This window comes from Phoxinus phoxinus (assembly GCF_949152265.1).
Source record: "Phoxinus phoxinus genome assembly, chromosome: 17".
Classification (NCBI taxonomy): domain Eukaryota; kingdom Metazoa; phylum Chordata; class Actinopteri; order Cypriniformes; family Leuciscidae; genus Phoxinus; species Phoxinus phoxinus.
In genome coordinates, this window is record NC_136892.1 from 3,826,460 (window position 1) to 3,846,890 (window position 20,431).

Here is a 20,431-nt window from a genome sequence, read left to right on the forward strand (position 1 = left end):
TAATGTAACAAGTAAATGCTTAAACGTTCATAAGGAAACATTATAATGAAAGTTTGATTAGTTTTAATATTTGCAAAAAATTGTTTTTTAAATCTCCTTTTAGAGATGCACCGTCCATCCATCGAGAGCAGCCAGTTTTTGCTCCCAGAATCGGTTTTGTGTTTTATTTTAGCTGATATTTGTTCTGGACTTGCACATAAACTGCGTAGCAGTTTCTTAAATATATCATTTCTGTGGAAATATTACAAAGTCTATCAACAGAATGTTAACACAGGACAGAGACGGGACATGCTGCAGACGGACACTAAATACTGTTGGAAATATGGGAAGAAATATATAAATATTGAATTTGCGGTGGGGGTTTATGTGAACGTTTCTGAAGGGAACTGACTGTGATTTTATTTTCCTCTTACCCAGTAAATGATAAGCTCAGCACTGCTTTTTATACAGCAGCATCCAATGAAACGATATATCGCTGCTTTTCCATAAGCGCCACCTACTGACAGAGAGTGAATATGCATTTTTATTCCGTCACGTTGTTGTGTTATGTAGCATCATTTCACAAAGCTAGTCTGACCATTTTTTGCTTTAAATCTAGAAATTATGCAAAAAAAAAAAAAAACAGATTTCCTAAATGATGATAATAATTTGTTACATACATTTATATAGCGCTTTTCTGTGTACTCATATGGAAGCTTTACTTATATCTCCTCAACCACCACCAATGTGCAGCGCCACCTGGAGGATGCGACGGCAAAGCTGCAGTGACACAGCGACTTTACCAATTGCTGATTGGCTCTTTTATTTAAAAGGCGGGACTTATTCTGCCATATTGCGTGTCACACTTTTTCATTCGTAGTAATATAAGTGCACCGTCTCTTTGTATATCTAAAGTCTTTGTTAAAATGCAGTGGTTGCCTCTAATTTCAAATGGACATTTGTTGCCGTTGTTGTTGTTAGGGATTGGCAAGGATTAATCGCATCCAAAATAAAAGTTTGTGTTTAAATAATATATGTATGTGTAATGTGTATAATTATTTTTAATATATAAATACGCACACATGCATGTATATATTTAAGAATTATTTCCATGTGTATATTTATACATAATTTATATTATATATAAATATTTTGTATATAAATAACACATTTTTCTTAAATATATACATGCATGTGTGTGTATTTATATATTCAAAATAATTATACACATTACACATACATATATTATTTAAACACAAACTTGTATTTTAGATGCAATTAATCCTTGCCCATCCCTAGGTCAAGCCCAGTTTGCTGTGTAATAGGGAAAATAAATAAATAAATGTGCTCAAAAAAAGAAAAAAGAAAAATCGGCCACTGGTATCAGCCTATTTGCTTGTACAAAAATTGCCATTTGGATCACAAATCATGATCGTACATCCCCATCTCATTTATACTTGTAGTGCCTCTTCTTAATCTCAAGTGTCATCAAACATAATCACAAAAACACTGACTTTATAGAATAAGCTGTCTCTACATATTAAAGTGAAATTATAAGTATTTTACATTAAAACACATGCATCACCTGTCATTGATCTGCTGATTTGTTGTTCAAGTGTGTGTCAGTCAGCGGCCGTGTAAACACGTTAACAGGTGTGTGAAGATCTCTACCCTCATCCGTCTGGGGTCAAACGTGCCTGGACTCACGTGTGTGTGTGTGTGTCTGTGTCTGTGTGTGTGTCTGTGTGAAGATCTCTGCCCTCATCCGTAAGGGGTCAAACATGTCTGGACTGACGTGTGTGTCTGTGTGAAGATCTCTGCCCTCATCTGTCAGGGGTCAAACGTGCCTGGACTCACGTGTGTGTGTGTGTGTGTGTGTGTGTGTGTGTGTGTCTGTGTGAAGACCTCTGCCCTCATCCGTGTGGGGTCAAACGTGCCTGGACTCGTGTGTGTGTGTGTGTGTGTGTGTGTGTGTGTGTGTGTGTGTGTGTGTGTGTGTGTGTGTGTGTGTGTGTGTGTAGATCTCTGCCCTCATCCGTCTGGGGTCAAACGTGCCTGGACTCACGTGTGTGTGTGTGACCGTCTCGATCCCCGCCCGTCAGCCATGGCGTTTCTAAACTCTTGTAAACTGTGACTGTCGTATCTAAGATCCAATTAAGCAGCCGGATAAAGGAGGCCGGCTCACGACTGCTTCTCCTCCGTCTGTGCACGCCATAATCTCCTCTTATCCGCTCTCATTCTTCTCAGCTTCAGTTCAATGTGCCTCAACAATCTCATCACCTCATGTTATGTCTGCAACATCTCAGCGAAGGTCAAAGACGCTATTTCTGTGAAGAATTAAATGGGCAATAACCTGAACTTCAGTCTGTGTTACTCATGATTCATCTTTCGTAGTCAAGTCGCATTTATTTACATGGAACATTATAAATTACAACTGGTTTAAAAGTAACTACTTAGAACAAAACAGGACAAATAAGATTCATCAATTTTGAAATTACTTCACTTTCAGCTGTAAAACACTTATATAGAAGACATTTGTCATTATTCAGCTCAGTGTTGATCCGGTTTAGTTCAATAACCGTCAATGTACTTAATTAATTATATAACATTCAGTTTCTATGTATTGTCTATAGAAGACAATAAATGTCATTCAGCTCAACTCAGTCTCATCCGATAGTGTCAAATTAATAATATTTCTGAACGTTTGTTGTTTTTTAATGAGTAAACAATATGAGAAGTATAAAAAATGTCCATTCAATGAACCGTTTAACACATTGTACTGTTGTATACTACATGTTTTTTCACGAAAAATTAGAATATGCTGCAAAAGTTCATTTATTTCAGTAATTCAACTTTAAAATGTGAAACTAATATATTAATATAGACTCATTACATGCAAAGTGAGATATTTCAAGCCTTTATTTATCATAATTTTGATGATTATGGCTTACAGCTTATGAAAACCCCAAATTCAAAATTAGAATATTGTGAAAAGGTTTTCATAAGCTGTAAGCCATAATCATCAAAATTATGATAAATAAAGGCTTGAAATATCTCACTTTGCATGTAATGAGTCTATATAATATATTAGTTTCACCTTTTAATAAATTAACTTTTTGCTAGATATTAAAATGTTTCGATTTCGACCTGTACTATTAAACATATTAGTCAGGTGGCTGTAAAGTTTCCATTCCTATGTTAGCATGTTACATCAAAATCTTGTATTTTAAAAGCGTCATGTAAAGTAATGTGATCCGCCTCTCTACCGGGAACTTGAATCAAGTGTTTTTAGCCACTCATCTCTTAAGTGTGTAAGTGTGGAGCTGTGTGCCAGTGAAGTGAAAGCGATAATCGTCACAATGAATTATTTATCAGGTTGAATAGGGTTCAGGGCATGTGTCCAGAATCAGTCGAGTAATGCAGTCTTTATTGACTCCTGTTAACAGTGTAGTGGATTTGTCTCATTAAAGCCTCAATCGTCTCTGTTTGTTTAACCCCGTGTTGCGTTTGCCTGAGATATGTGCGTAGGCGCTCGAGGAATCTGTGTTTGCTCTCGGACGCTCACAGTCTGACTTTGTTCTTGTGGTCTGACTGGTTGTTCTGCCTTCCTGTTCCTGCAGGCGTCGGCGTGTGTCATCTAGAATATTTCAGAAATGTCAGTAACATGTGATGGAGTCAAATGTCATGTGGATGGAGATGCTAAGACGCTAAACTCACGGTGACTGGTTTCTCCGGCTTTTATAACATTGGCAGGTGTTTACCTGAAATTAAACAAATACATTTTGTTTTGTTTTTGTTTGGTATTTTTGTCCAGATCTGGTCATTCAAAAATATATTTAACTGTGGATTTCATACAGGCAATACTTTAATACACATCTTTTATTGATTCCAATTTCTGGATTAATATTGATTTTTGTTTTTTGAGAAAAAAATGTCAAGGTGATGTGTAAATAAGATTAAGATTGAGTTTTAGAATATTTTTCATATTTTGAAAACCCTTCAAAGCAATTACAATGCAGGAAGCCATTTTGTTGTCATGTGCCAAAAAAAAGAAGAAACAAAAAGAACAGGAAATTACATCACAGACCATGTGATATGACTGTATGCCGAGGTCAGAAAAATAATTAAGCCTAAATAATTTGACTTTTTCAATGATATGGCTGTTATTTCACATTTCAAATTGAATAACCTCATGAACGTTTTGTTAAAAAAAAATTATCCATAAATTCTAGATACAACGTATGGCAGAAAATATATTTTCAGATATTTTATTTAACTATCCAAAAATGTAATTAAAAAATACATTGCTATATAGACATAAATTCAAAAATGTATTTTAGATCAAATTTACATATGAACTACACTGTAATAAAAAAGTTGGTTTAACTTAAAAAAGCAAGTTGCCTTAACTCAAATTTCTTAATTACAACAAACTCAAAATTGTAATACAATGAAGAAGAATGGTTTAATGAACAGAAACTCTAAATAGTGTTATCTTCACACATTAGTTATCGAAGTTGATTTGACAAAAGATAAAAAGTTGTGATAACAAATCATGAAAATATTTTTGTTACATGAACATTGTATGTATTCAAGGTCTCCCCTCTAAACCAACATGAATACACACGTTTTTTTCGTTTTATGCTTATTTATGATTGAGCCACTAATCATCAAATCTTAAGTATTACCATTGCTTCTATGATACCTACAGTACTGACTCTGTTTTCAAGAGCTTGTATTAATAGCTGTATTGTTGGATATGCAGTTCCTGTACATTCCCTCTGTAAACACACAGTCACGCGTCTATTGTTTGGAAACGCCTGGATTATCCGCGGGGACACTGACTCATTGGACAGTGTTGTCATCGCATGTGTTCAGTAATGATGAATATGCTGAAAGTGAGTCTTTTTGTGTGTTATGGCGACAGTAAATGTTTCTACTGTTTGCTGTGATACAACATTTACCCATCCATCCATTATCCAAACTGCGTTTCCAGTGCAGGGTCATGGGAATGGTAGAGGCTAGGCTAACGCTGGGCCAGTCCTGTCATAAAACAATTACATAATAGCTGGGTCATGTGACAGGCGAGTGACATCAGCCTCATAATCTGTTGTTGTTTTTGGCAAGCATAGATGTCCCTAAGGCAAGCACTACTCTATATATAATGATAAAATATTTAAATTTGAATATTAACAGGTTTTTAAATGTGGTTACATTTTTTTTTGTATGAAACCTATTGATGAATCATGAATAATGGGGCGTTTACAAGGCAGTTCAGCTACTCACAATTACAAGATCATTAGCAATTTATAGAAATCACGTGTGGAACTGAGGTGAACACCCATTTGAGAAATGATCTTAGTTCCTGTATGGTATTAAGATGCGTTTTGGTCGATTGGATCACAGGTAGACGTGAGACACATTCCCGTTTACACCTGGTGTTTTAATCCGTCTCTTCTGTCCACTTTCAAACCACTTCTGTCCTGATTTCTTCAAGGTGAGGGTCTATGGACGGGTAAATGTGTGGGCTTTTTCGATCTAATGGACGAATAAGACCACGCAATTTACATATGAACACTAAAGAAACACACGGAGAGCATCAGCTTTAGTTTCTGCTCTGAAGCCGCAAGACCAGCCGAACGCTGTGAGTGTGTGTTAGACATCAGGAATGCTAAGAGAACATTGTGTTTGGTGCGTTTTCTCTTCAAACCAAACTTGTGTCTTCAGCCGATAAAGTTTAAACCCGTCCGGCTAGATCTCTTCTCATAATGTTCACTCATTATTCAGTAGACGGAGAGAAGACGGGCTTTTAGTGGCTGTTTGAACACATTCGATCACATGAGCGTTTACACTACGAAAGCAATCCGGTCAAATGTGTTTTCAACTCCCTCTGGAAGTGGTGAAAGTGGACGAGCTCAAAACATTTTAGACCCGTTTACTCCTGTGTTGTAGAGTCGTCCACTTGTGATCCGATCGACCAAAACACATATTAAGACCAGGTGTGAACACGGCCTTATATCAAATGTAGGACCCACTTTATCAGTTAGTGTTTCTGGTGGCTGGAATATTGTCAGTCAAAAGTAGTCGATCTCCGAATGCAACGTAATGAACTGACTCCATATGAGGAAATGTCATGAACTTGTAATTCCAATGAAAAGCAGGATAACTTAGACACTTAGAATTTATATGGAAACAAGCTTTAGGAGCTTTCCATCTTTACTCTCCTCATGTTACGTGGCATTCGGAGATCGACTACTTTTGACTGACAAAATTCCAGCCACCGAAAACACAAACTGACAAAGTGAGTCGTACAAAATCTTTCTTTTTAGTAATCTCTGTGAAGACAAACACTGTAGTCAATGCTGGAGTTCATGTGTAGAGCCGCTGGTGACACTTCAGCACAGTTTCATGTTGTGTAGAGCCGCATTAGTGTTTTAAAAATAGCGATTTTGATGCAATCATAGAAGTGCCCCGTGCTCTCCCATTCAAAAGGCATTTTGACGAAAAGCAAAATACGGTCAATCTTAAAAGTGGCGTTTCCATTCCAATTATGCGTTTACACGAATATTTGGCTCGGGTAGATTAACAAAAAGAGCCTAGGTTCAATTTTGGTGACAGTTACCCTTTAATAACCACATAGATATTAACCAAAAAACTCTTAGGACAACCAACCACCAGTAAGTTTAAATAAATATATAAATAATGTTGTGATTTCCCTCATGTGTTTGTTTGTTTGCATGTCTGTCGGAGTGTGCAAATATAAGAGGGATTCAGGAGTGAAGTTGCTCTCCATCACAGAAAATAGCAGTTTTATTGGATAGCACATTGGTTTGTTAGGCTGAGTCCATGTCTCTTCTCTTTGGTATGCGGTTTATGTATCTTGGAGGCAGTCATGAAACGTTGTGTCTCTGTGTTATCGCCTCCATCACTAAATATACACTCACTTGTGTTTACAAGTCCATTTGGGTCGAGCCATGAGGGTGGGGATCCTTGCTTGGGCGGGACGCGTTTCCACGAGCAAATCACTTTCAATACTTCTGGCTCAGTATCGACATTACAAACTCAAAATGGAAGAATCTGTCATACATTCCTAAAGGAGTAGTTCACCCAAAAATGAACAATTCTGTAATCATTAATCACGTCGTTCCAAACCCTTATGATTTTGAAGAATGTTACAGTGACAAATTAGGCTTGGTCATTACACAATGTTATCGTATGACTTCAGAAGATTTGAAATGTATTGCACATAAGTCATATGGACTAGTTTAATAATGCTTGTATTGTGCCTTGTAATTGTTGAGTCATTGCATGGAAAGAGAACGGCATACACAATCTGCTAAACATCAAATTGTTTGTTCTACACAATCTGCTAAACATCAAATTGTTTGTTCTACACAAGTAAAAAAGTAAGGTAACACTTTCAGGGTTTTTCCTGCATAGAGACTTATGAGGCGTAAAAACAAATCTCGGACAGACAGTCACATGCTCAGATACACTTTCTCCACTGGTCATCACAGAATCCGGTTAAAAAAGTTCTACTACACAATGAAATAAATTCACCAAGTTGTATGTCGAAAACTAGCAAATAGCTAAATAAAATTAGCATAAATTAGTTTTACATAAACATTAAAATAATAACATTAAAAATGATGACCATATTTTAAAAGTGTTTTGCAACATGTTATCTACTAATGCACACGTTCAAATAAAGTTTTGACAAAAAAAAGTTTTATAAAAAGATAAACCTCACATATTTCAGCCTTTATCTTTTTTGACTTTTTATAAAAAAAATATTTAAATTACTGACATTTACAATGCACATTAGCTTATCTTTTATTATTAATAGTAAAATTCCATCTGATTTTCCCGTGGCGTCTGTCGTTGATGTAACCATGCACTGCGCTCTCCACAACGACAAAGTTTTAGCGCCGTGCGCGCCTACATTTGAATGTACTTGAGCGCGCAAAAGACGCTAAATGTGAACGGCCCCTTGGCGAGCTACCTCCAGTCAGGCCACGAGCTACTGGTAGCTCGTGAACGACGTGTTGGAGACCCCTGTGATAGATAATAAAAAAACGCTTCGTGGCGCAGAGGATTTTTTTTTTTTTTTTTACTGCTCGTGTCGCCCCCCGTGTGTCATGAAAAAGTTTGATTCGCCCGTGCCCAAAACCGCTTCTGACCGTGACGGTTAAGTTGCGGGTTCCCGGTGTTGTGCTGAATTTCGACCCCCTGCCAAATTATTACCCCCCTCGTTTGAAGTCAGTACCTGATTGCCTAATCCTAACCCCGCCCCTAATCCTAACCCCTCCCCCACAACTAATCCTAAACTGACCAATGCTAGGGGGGTAATAATTTGGCGGGGGTCGAAATTCGACACAACTCCGGCCTGTGTCCATTCTCAAACCGTATAGTTTGCCGATAGTGCGATAGGTCGACGGTGCAAGTAATAAAAACATAACGTTACAATTAATCGAGGGTGGATGACAGATAAACTATTATAATGTGTTGAGTTTAATAAAGACACGGATCTCTCATAACGGTAAAACGCAATGAACGCCCGTCACTCTTTTAATTTAGTTTTCAACAACGTAATCTCTTCAGGAAAAACATATCAAGGAAAACATATCAGGGCTCGACAATAACGCTTGTTCGGGACACTTGTGTTTTTTTTTTAAGGGACAAGAAAGAGAATTGGACTTGCCCAACCGGACAAATTCCCCGATTCAAACAATTTTCAATATAAAAAAACTTATTCTGATAAGAGTGTTTTCCAACAGTGATGTAATGAAACATTGACAATTTAAGTTTGAAGGGCGCCTCTGTTTAGGCTATTAAGGAAATGTAATTTTGCCATAAGAGAACTTTTTATTTTGTTTAAAATAAATGTTATTTTTAAAGCAGCTTACTTCAGTGTGATATTTTACCATATTATCATGCTTAACACTGAGAATTTGAATAATTGTAATGTGATGATCAGATATCTAAATCAGAGAATATCATAGGTTTGGGCGGGTGGATTATTTATTTTTAACGGCGGATTCGGGGGACTCAAAGTGCACTAGATTAATGAATTTATCTTTAAAATGTACAAACTTTTGGACCCCCCTAGAGGTACCGAGATCCTCCCACAAAAATACTGTATGAAACACAGCAGGATATCATGGTCTACGAAAAATGCAAATTTAATTACCTTATTAATAAAATACATGATCAGATTTTTTCCGCCTCGTTTTGAGCCAGGAAAAACCTTGACTTTATTTTAGTGTCCTTGTTACATGTACTTACCATAGTAATAACAGTAAATTATGCATAATTACATGCAACTAACCCTCGACCAAACCCTAATCCCACCCTAACCCTACAGTAAGTACATGTAGTTGATTAATATTACTCAGTGCTTAAATATATAATTACACTGTTACAACGGCACCTTAAAATAAAGTGTAACCAAAAGTAATGTTTGGAACGACATGTGATTACACGATGGCGCATGAGGAATCCTCATCTTATAAAGTAGGTCATGATCTGATCAAGATTTCTCATATGATTGACAGGCTGATGATATTTGTGAGTGTGACACATTCTTTCAGTTTTACTCAGACTCTCTTTCTCTGTCATTTCTTACATATTTTTACTGACATTTAGGGACTTTTTATAGCATATCGTTTGGAGAACAGTGTGCTAAACCTGCAAACTCATGTCAGTGATAGACAAAGTACAGTATGTGAAGGTCAGGTATTGTTTTGGCAAGCTAGGTTTTCCCGGCTCACCTTAAACAGAGAGGAAGTGACCGCATTAATCCAGAGAGAGCGTTGACAAAACACTGCATTTCTCATGATTCAAGAATGCGCTTTGACTACAACAACAAATTGATTTGCTGAAGGAGGTTATCATGCAAAACTCATGACTATTTCTGTATAACTCATCACAGGGAAGAAGAATACATATCTTTGACACACACACAGAAATAAAATGTTTTCTCATTTGAACACGTGATGCATTATTAGGCACGTTATAGACCTCATGTAGCTCCGCCCCTTTTCAGCGCCGCGCTCGTTGTCTTTTGACTTACGGTCTGAATTTTCACAGCGATCTTGCGTATTTATGAATGAACGGCTCGTTTTAAAATCTTCCCGGTCGACTGACATTTGTTAAGACATCTGCTCCAAACATTACAATCCTCATGATAACTTTCTTTAACTTTACATGAAGTAAATCCACTTTAAAAGCTAGTTACTCCTGGACAGAGATCCCATTGAAATACACAGAGCGACCGCAAAACGGAAGTTCAAAGACAATAATCTAAAGATGGCCGCGCCCTCGTTTCTCTGGCGCATAAGGTCTAGTTTTATAATATTTTATAATACAGATTTACTATTGGGCCTAACTTGCTCAAGGCAGCGTGATATTGAGTAATTATTTCAGATGAAAAACCATCAAAAAGGTGTTTAATGGTAAATTTAAGAACTGAATGAATCAAAATGCAGCAAAAATGTCCTCCTTATGGAAAATAATATTTGATCAATATCGTTCTACTTTTTCTTTATGGTATTTTCTTGAATCTTAAGATTAAAACCAGATAAAACATCCGTAAATGTGGTCAAATAGAGGAATAAAAACTAAAACCAGAGTCAAGAAATATCCTACATGCAAGGATTGACTCATAATTGCTCAAGTTCCATAGAAATAATAGTGACTTGCTTGCATTTATTTATTTTTAATAATTTTTTTCCAGTAAGTTGTCATTTCTGCACTGCTTAAGCCCCGCCCACAGTGAAAACCCATTGGTCCAAAATTGTGCTCCACACAGAACACATGTAAATATTTACCTTTCATAAACTGTTCTTGCAGTTTAACCCTTTATGCCAACTATATTTTACACAGATTGTCATCATCTCAGGACAATGTTTGCATATCCGACCACTTAGTTATTAAGACCAGAATAATAAAAAAATCATGATGGGGAAAAATCAGTATTTAGTTATTATATTTTATATTGATTCAGAAACTATAAAATATTAAAGTTGGCATTAAACAGATGTTGTGATGTATCTTTTCTTCCCTATTGTGACGTATATCCGAGTGAAACGGCTTCTCAAACTAGAAGAAATGTAGGAGTCCCTCGCAACAGTGATAAACACGTCATCAGAGAAATATAAATACTGCTCAATGTATAGGGATATAGTCTATTTTGATTTCATGGTGACTTTTAAACTTATAAATGTCTTGAAGTGCATTCCTGAGAACTTTATTATGACTGTTCCAGATCATCTTGAATAAACTGGATCATTGTTCTGTGATCTGAACATCCCGTGTTCTCATATTCACAAATTTTCCTGTTTACGTGAAATTAGTCTTTGATTATTAATTCCTCTGCGTCTGAATTTGCACACAATCTTGTTCACACTTTATTTTAAGGTGTCTGTGTTAGTGTAATGCTACATTTAGGTACTGAACAATAATAGTTAACTACATGTACTTACTATAGGGTTATGATTAGGGTGTGTTTTGTGGTTAGTTGCATGTAATTATGCATAATTTATAGTTATTACAATAGTAAGTACATGTATCAAGGACTCTGTGGACTGAAGTGTTACTGGAAAACCGTGTTAAGTGTAACCTGATTTCCCCCACAGATAATGATCGAGTTTTGCCCTGGCGGTGCGGTCGATGCCACCATGTTAGGTAAGACTGCAGTATATCTGCGAATGTTCTTGCTTTTATATTCTTGCTTCTTCTTTTTTCTTCTTGCTTCTTCCGTTTGATGCTCGTGGGTGAGCTGGCTTCACCCTGAAGTTTAAACAGGATATTGCATTATTTCGTTTCTTGAACGAGCCAGTCAAGGTCACTCAGAGTTCATGGCCTTCGGTTTGCCTCTTAAATCAGAGTTTTGTAGATTATGAAGAGGTCATGCTGTCGAACTAGACTTGCATGTGTGTGTATTTAAAGGAGTTGTTCACTTCAAAATGAAAATTTACTATCGTTTACTCGCCCTCAAGATTTACCCTACTGACTTCCATGGTATTGGTTTCCTACTGTGGAAGTCAATCGGGTTCATCTACTGTCTGGTTACTGACATTCTTCAAAATATCTTCTTTTGTGTTCAGCAGAAAAAATTAATTCATACAGGTTTAAAACAACTGGAGGGCGAGTAAATGATGACCGAATATTTATTTTGAAGTGAACTATTCCTCTAACATCCTTTTTTTTTGGAGAAAATACCCTTTAATAGTCTAAAAACAGTTTATTTTCTGTATTGTATTATATAATTTAATATACGTTATGTATAATTATTGATGACAGAATTTTCATTTTTGAAGTGAATTATTCTTTAAGATTGACAGAATTTTCCTTTTTTTTTTAGGAGAAAATACCCTTTAATAGTCTTAAAAAAATTATTATTTTCTTTATTATATTAAGTAAATTGTATATTATTATTATATTAATCGATCATATTATATATTATATTATATATCATATATATCAATCATATATCAAATCAATTTCTGTTTTACAGGTGAAATTCGAAGAATTTGAATATGGTGCAAAAGTTCATTTCAGTAATTCAACTTAAAAGGTGAAACTAATATATTATATAGAGATTTTGATCTCTATATAATACAGCTTATGAATCTTACAGCTTATGGAAACCTTTTCACAATATTCTAATTTTGAATTTGGGGTTTTCATAATCTGTAAGCCATAATCATCAAAATTATTACAAATAAAGTCTTGAAATATCTCACTTTGCATGTAATGAGTCTATATAATATATTAGTTTCACCTTTTAAGTTGAATTACTGAAATAAATGAACTTTTGCACCATATTCTCATTTTTCGAGTTTCACCTGTAGATTTTTGGAGATTATGAGATTCATTCTGGTGTGTGTGTGTGTGTGTGTGTGTGTGTGTGTGTCTCTGTAGAGTTGGACAGGGGTCTTCAGGAGCCTCAGATCCGGGTGATCTGTAAGCAGATGTTGGAGGGTCTCCAGTATCTCCACAGCATGAAGATCATCCACAGAGACCTGAAGGCGGGAAACATCCTCCTCACACTGGATGGAGACATCAAGCTAGGTGTGTATATCAACAGATCGCTCAGACTGATCAAAGTCAGCATGAAGCACAAGTTCTGATAGTCTTGTTTTCCGTATTGTGACGTGCATCCGAGTTAAACAGCTTCTCGAACAAGGAAAAATGTAGGACGGGACTTGATGTAGTGATTGGATTGTCCCGCGACATGCCAGTAAACACGTCATCTGAGATGAGATGAGAAGAGAAGAGAAGAGAAGAGATGAGATGAGAAGAGAAAAAAAGAGAAGAGAAGAGAAGAGAAGAGAAGAGAAGGGATGGGATGGGATGGGATGGGATGAGATGAGATGAGATGGGATGAGATGGGATGGGATGGGATGGGATGGGATGAGATGAGATGAGATGAGAAGAGAAGGGATGGGATGGGATGGGATGAGATGAGATGAGATGAGATGAGATGAGAAGAGAAGAGAAGAGAAGAGAAGAGAAGAGAAGAGAAGAGAAGAGAAGGGATGGGATGGGATGGGATGAGAAGAGAAGAGAAGAGAAGAGAAGAGAAGAGAAGAGAAGAGAAGAGAAGAGAAGAGAAGAGAAGAGAAGAGAAGAGAAGAGAAGAGATGAGATGAGATGAGATGAGATGAGATGAGATGAGATGAGATGTCACAGCAAGAGAGATGGGAAGTTATTTTAAAGGAAGGTTTCATACCGGCTGTTGTCAGACTCCTTGTGCCTACAAAAAATCTCACTGGATTATTATAATTAATGGCAAAAGGAATGTTTGGAAATGTAAACTGATATTCCCTGCTGATACTACAGCGAAAGATATAAATAACTGGCTTAAAACCTTTTTTTTTTGTAAAAATACTAACGTGCCTAAGACTTTAGCACATTACTGTGTGCATATATATACAGTATATATATATATATATATGTTACTGCTGCCTATCTATAAAAGCATTTGTATCAAGTGTGTGGTTGTAATGCCTTAAAATGTTGTCTAGATGGGCAGCTCACTAGGTTTTGTAACGGAGCCGAAGTGTGACCTTTGGTTGAGCGTAGTGTTTTGTGTCAGTGCTATGAGATCTCTTACTAATTCTTATGACCTTTCTCACACACACACACGCACACACACACACACGCACACACACACACACACACACACACACACTGTATTGTTGAAAAGCACCACAGTTTGCCAAGAGCTGACTTATAATATTTCATTACACTTCTCTACTCGAGTCTCATTGGATTGAGTAATTCAATGAGAGAATGATTTCCTCTGAATGCTGTTTACCGTGTAACCGAATGTGCCTTCATTGTGTGTTGATTAATGGCACCCCAGAATGCCAGGCCAAGACTCTCTGGCCTTTATCACTTCCTGTGAGAGAAACTTTAAACATGCTGGTCCTCCACACATTTCTGGGGATTCATCTGTCAAATCTATGCGTTTGCTATCCAGTCAATTAAGAATATAAAAAAAACGCAGTCAAAAATGATTATTACTATTTGAAATAATACCATAATAAAAATGTAATGTATGAATTATGTTATATATATTATGATGAGAAAATATGTAAACATATTCTACTACTAATAACAATAACTTACCTTATTTATTACATTATTTCATTTAATTTATTTTAAGTGACTGTAAAACGTGTATAATGCTACAAAATATTTTTTATTCCATTTAAATGCTGTCCTTTTTAAACTTTTTACTTATTTATCTATCAAAGAATCACAGTTTCCACTCAAGTATTAAGCAGCACAACTTTTGTCAATATTGATGATAATCATAAATGTGTCTTCTTCAGCAGCAAATCATCATATACTGATTTCTGAAGGGTCATGTGACACTGAAGACTGGAGTACTGATGACAGGAATACATTAGTTGACAATATATTCAGATAAAAAAAACTGTTGTTTTAAACTGTAATAATATTTCACAATATTACTGTTTTTACTGTATTTCTGATCCCAAACGTTTGAATGCTAGAATGTAACAATATCCATCCTAGGACTTGATCTATAATAGTGTAACTCCTGTATTCTGCAATTAAAATCATACAATAATTCAGTCCTCATTTTTACATCATTTGACGTTATTTGTAGAGAAAAGCCTTTTATGTAACACACTCTTAGAGAGATCTCTATACAGATGACGTCAGCGCTCGATGTAGGGTTTTGGAGGTTGTAATATGACAAATCCTCATGTAATTCAACATCTCTGACTTGTGTTACAGCGGATTTCGGCGTTTCTGCAAAAAACACCAAAACTCTTCAAAGGCGAGACTCTTTTATTGGGACTCCATATTGGTAAGTGCTAAACATTCACTGTTTAATCGTCAAAACATATAATTATATGAAACATGATTAGAATGAATGAGGTTTCGAGAGTTTCCCGTAAAGGTAATAGAAATGCTGATAGATAGAGGTCTTGTCTCGCTGTATCCCACAGGATTTAAAGCAATCATTAACTAGAGTCCAGCTTGAAAGTCCTGATATGAAATATCCTACCTTTGTCCTTCCTCTGAGTACACACACACACACACACACACACACACACACACACACACACACACACACACACACACACACACACACACTAGCTAGTGGATATTAACGTCTCCTTATCTGACTCATCAACAATCTTAAGCAGTTTTATTAGTGGCTTGTAGTAAATTCTTGTAGTCGCTGGCTAAATATCTGCAGACATGTTTCCTCACTGGGAATGTGGATCAAAACCTTTCAGCAAAGTTATACATGAATTTTGAACAATGCCCGTTCTTGTCTTAGGACAACTTTGATTAAAGAGACAATATGTAATTTTTTTTCCACCCCTAGGGGTCGCTAACCTCTTACAATAACAAAGGCGTACGTTGATGATGCAAAATTCCGGTGGATTTATGGAACTTGTCGTCAAGGCGATGGATCTAATAATGTTTATGGATGAGTGAATGCATTGATTCAGAGGAGACGTGTTCCGGCGCAAAAGTTCCCTGCTGCTATTTTGCCGTTTTAGAAAACAACTCTGCCACTGACCAGGAAAAAGCCAGTCTAAAGACAGTGGCGCGTTGCGCGTTAGTCACATGCTATTTTAAGGGCGCATGCTCGGCCATAATGTAGCGTGTGCACAACGCACACACGCTTTGATTCTCTCATCTACACAGACGCAGCAGTTTTCATTTTTGCAAATCATACATTATTACAAGGAAAAATATGAACACACGAGGGAAATCATTGTTTTGTCCGTGAAGATGTGGAAAAATTAGCATAAATCTAGCAACGTATTTACCCAAATTATTATACGCCTGTTTAACCGAAGCTAATTTGTGTGTGTTTCTCCCATCATCCTCATACAATGTCACTTCTCTGTGTTTTACGGCCCTGACGAGAACGTCGGCCTCCTCGGCTGTGAACCGCTCCTGGCGTGCGCTGGCAAATCCGCCGTTATAATAGCGATCCGCCATGGAACAAGCGCGCCGGCTCTTAAAGGGAATGTGAGAGGACGCTCTGATTGGTTTATTTCACGTTACGCCCAAACCACACCTATGAATAATGAAGCTACTTCAGACCAACACATTTTAGATTTGCGTCGGGCGCAAGAGTCGCCCGGGATCCGCCCACAAAGTTACTTGCGTTTCGCGTTTGATACTTGCGTTCAGATCGTTAAAATAGGGCCCATAGTGTTATTCTATGTGTTAGTTTGTTGGCTGTATGAGACTAGCAGTAAGCTAGATCAAGATCAACATTAGAATAACATACTGATCATATTCTAACATTTCATCATGTTGAACAATATAACATGATTAGTTTTATGTACATTTGCTCACCTGTCAAATAAAGTGCATGCAAGAGCGGCGTCTCTGTCAAGTCGAAGTTAGAGATCGAAGTTGATCTCGTTTAGTTCTCCTTTTGTCCCAAAGTCTGCTTGCCATGGTCCATAATGTTTCAATGAAACCACAACAGCGCGAGTGTGCCGCTAGACATAATGCAGTTGTCCACGTCTGTCGCCATGGTTACTATGGCAGTACGAGCGGAAACCAGGGATAACGCGGATATTACGTCAGTGACAGGCGACAGTGACCAGGGAGTCAGGGACGAGCCATTATTTAAAATTGGAATTTCTCTGAAATAAAAAATCTTTGGGAACTTTTGGGATATTGTAAGTACACAACTGCAGGAAATATATCACACTGTGCAAGTGATTTTTGGATATTTTATTACAAAATTCTTACATCTTTTTTTTGATCCACTTCAAATGTTGACAACTGTATTTGAAAGCTTTCGTGATGATCTAACTGGAATGTTTCCTGTATGTTCAGGATGGCTCCAGAGGTTGTGATGTGTGAGACCATGAAGGACGCTCCGTACGACTATAAAGCGGACATCTGGTCACTGGGCATCACCCTGATCGAGCTGGCTCAGATAGAGCCCCCCCACCATGAGCTGAACCCCATGAGGGTCCTGCTCAAAATCGCCAAGTCTGAGCCGCCCACCCTGGATCTGCCCTCCAAGTGGTGAGCCGCAAACCCCCCGGCACGGGAGTGACCGCACACGATTTCACTGACATACTTCATGACTATAAGATTCCTGAGCAAAGCTGTGGCTCTTTAGTTAGATTTATAGCTTTTGACATTTCTAGAATATGGCCATCGAATGTCATTTTATCCCTGTATCACCGTTACACATTGAGAGATTGTATACCCCTCTTGGGCGAACGTTTAAGGGTTTTGTGTATTTTAGGTCGATGGAATTTAACGATTTCCTGAAAAAAGCTTTGGACAGAAACCCTGAGACGAGGCCGACGGCTGCCCAGCTTCTAGAAGTAAGGAGCACACACACACACACACACACACACGTCCATATACAGTATATTATCTCTCTCAGCTGCTGTCACTCGAAATTTAAAGTAAAGGCATTTTAAGACGGTATGTGCAAACCACAGCAGAACGTCTTATCAAGGCAGTGCTTCCTGTCCGCTCGGGGTCAAGGGAATTACAGCAATCTGCACTCTTCCTTTTGGATATTTCTCCACCTCCACCCCATCAGAAAAGAGGAACTGAACAATTAAGGAGTTTACGAAAAGAGAAACGTGCTGAAGACCCAGAATAATCCTGAACAAACTTCAGAAATGAACACTCACTTTGACTTTGGCGAAATTGGCTTTTAGTGACATTTGCTAGTAATTTGATTAGAAACTGCCTCACAATAGTTGTTGACATCAAATTGTAAGACCGATGATCTGACCATAGATGATGTAAGTGATACAAGCGATTCAAGTCATGTCACAACTCGCACATCATCGAAATGATTTTTCCTCACTGGACGATCTACTTTACTTTCAAATACATCATTAAATGTTCATATAGTAACACTTTAGGAAACAAATATTCACTTGGAACTTACTTATTAGCATGTTTATTAGTACTTCTAAAGCACATATTAATCCCTTATTCTGCATTGCCATATTCTAAATCCTACATCATACCTAAACTTGACCACTATAACATCTACCTTACTAACTATTAATAAGCTTTAATAAGGAGTTTATTGAGGAATATGTTATAATAGTGAATGTTTTCTCTAAAATGTCACTTTACGATGCATTGCGATGAGATGTGAACAATGCTGCATCGATTCATTAAAACAACATTTTGATTTTTAAAATATGTAATTGAATATGCCTGTCATCATGCATATTAATGTAGTGTTTATTGTAAATAAAGTACTCCTATTATACAGTAGTCAACATTTGAAATGGATCAAAACCTTTAATCAAAGTTATACATGAATTTTGAATTCTTGTCTTAGGAAAGAAAGTAATATTCAGTTGGTAGTCATATACAATTTCTGTATGATTTATTACTTGGATGCTGCTGTTAAAGAGATGCAAAATGAAAAAAAAAGTTAAATGCTGTTAGTTTAATTTGTTTCTTATCTTTTATTTGTTCTAACAAAGATAAAATAACAAAAAATAACTATATAGTATTGTGATTATTAACATACTAATTATTATTAATAAAAGAAATGGAGGAATCGAGAACCGTTTTATAATCAATTCGATAATCTCCAAATCGTAATCAAATCGAATAGTGAGGCAAGTGAACATTTGATATCGGCAAGTGGTAAAAAGTAAACTGTGGACATTTGCAGAGCCGCTGGAGATAAAGTAACACACACTCCTGTTCTGATGTCACTCTCGCTTCTGGGAGTTTCATATCACATCTTTATTTAATGCTCTGCTGCGCACAAGGCAACCTGGAAGACAGCCGGTTGATGAAGGTGAAGAGGTGATGTTGATATGCAGTACATGCTATCCTGTCAAGAGTGCTATGCTGAGTTCATATATCACTGTTTTATCCTGAGTGGTGGACATTACCGCAAAGTCTTTATAGGCTGATCTGTAGTTCATATTGATCATTGAAATATCCTTAAGAAACCTTAAAATACCTGAAATAAAACCTTTTCATATTCATTTTTAGCTATCATATGCATGTTCAGACACACAGGCTTCTTTTATACAGTCTCTGCAGGTTCTTTTAAATCTTATAATAAAGTCTTAAATTCAGTTTGATTAAAGCTACACTGTGTAATTTTTAAGTTGATTCTTAGCAAAAACCACTTTGTTCTTTCAAAATGATATGTTCTCCTTAATGTATAATTACTTCCACCAACTAATCAAGTATTCTCGTAAGCGTAGAATCTGCCATTTATAATACGGGTGAGCTGCTCGAATGACGGAAGCCATGTTGCGCCTCCATCTTGAAAATACAATAGCCAAAGAGGGACATACCTGGAAATTCAAGCTTCGGCTTTCGTGTTTTTACACTCAGTGGGGCCGTGACGAATGCGAGCGGGAGATTACTCGCGACTGCCGGCAGATTTAAAATAATACGGCCACCGCAGGAGTTAAAACGCCCTCAGAGTGGGAGGGGCTAGAAAATAATATTCAGTTGGTAGTCATATACAATTTCACCGCTAGATGGGAGTAATTCCTACACAGTGTAGCTTTAATTTAAGGTCATAAAACGTAAGGTCATAAAACTAAATCCAATCGACCCTCTAATTCGTATGCATTGATAGTAAATATATTTATATATTATATAGAACATAACACTTATAGTTACCCTGTTTTGCAGCTGAATGTTTCGAAGAATGTCTGAGATCCATGATTTATTTTCAGATTCTATGGGTTTGTTTTGTATGGACATGCAGTATTCATTTTCGTAAAAAAGGTCTTCATAGGTTTTTTTTTAAATATTATATGCTATTATATAATCCATTTTTCAGATATATCGTGTGTGAATTGTGCTGCAGTGTTTCTGTCAGTAAGTTGTGGTCATCGGTGAGAGTAATTGATACTGCTGGCTGTATGTTTTTACCGCTTGACTCCCCCTCACATGCGCTCGGCAGCTGGGA

At 36.9% G+C, this 20,431-nt stretch overlaps 1 protein-coding gene across 1 annotated transcript in view; it reads left to right on the forward strand.

Moving 5' to 3' along the window:
* stk10 (serine/threonine kinase 10) overlaps window positions 1-20,431 on the forward strand; it is a 71,581-nt gene that overhangs the window by 22,488 nt on the left and 28,662 nt on the right. Inside the window, exons 3-7 of the mRNA XM_079585096.1 lie at window positions 11,616-11,664; window positions 12,904-13,053; window positions 15,253-15,325; window positions 17,335-17,529; window positions 17,756-17,837. Of these exons, the coding sequence (XP_079441222.1) occupies window positions 11,616-11,664; window positions 12,904-13,053; window positions 15,253-15,325; window positions 17,335-17,529; window positions 17,756-17,837 (549 nt within the window). The remainder of the gene's footprint in view (window positions 1-11,615; window positions 11,665-12,903; window positions 13,054-15,252; window positions 15,326-17,334; window positions 17,530-17,755; window positions 17,838-20,431) is intronic.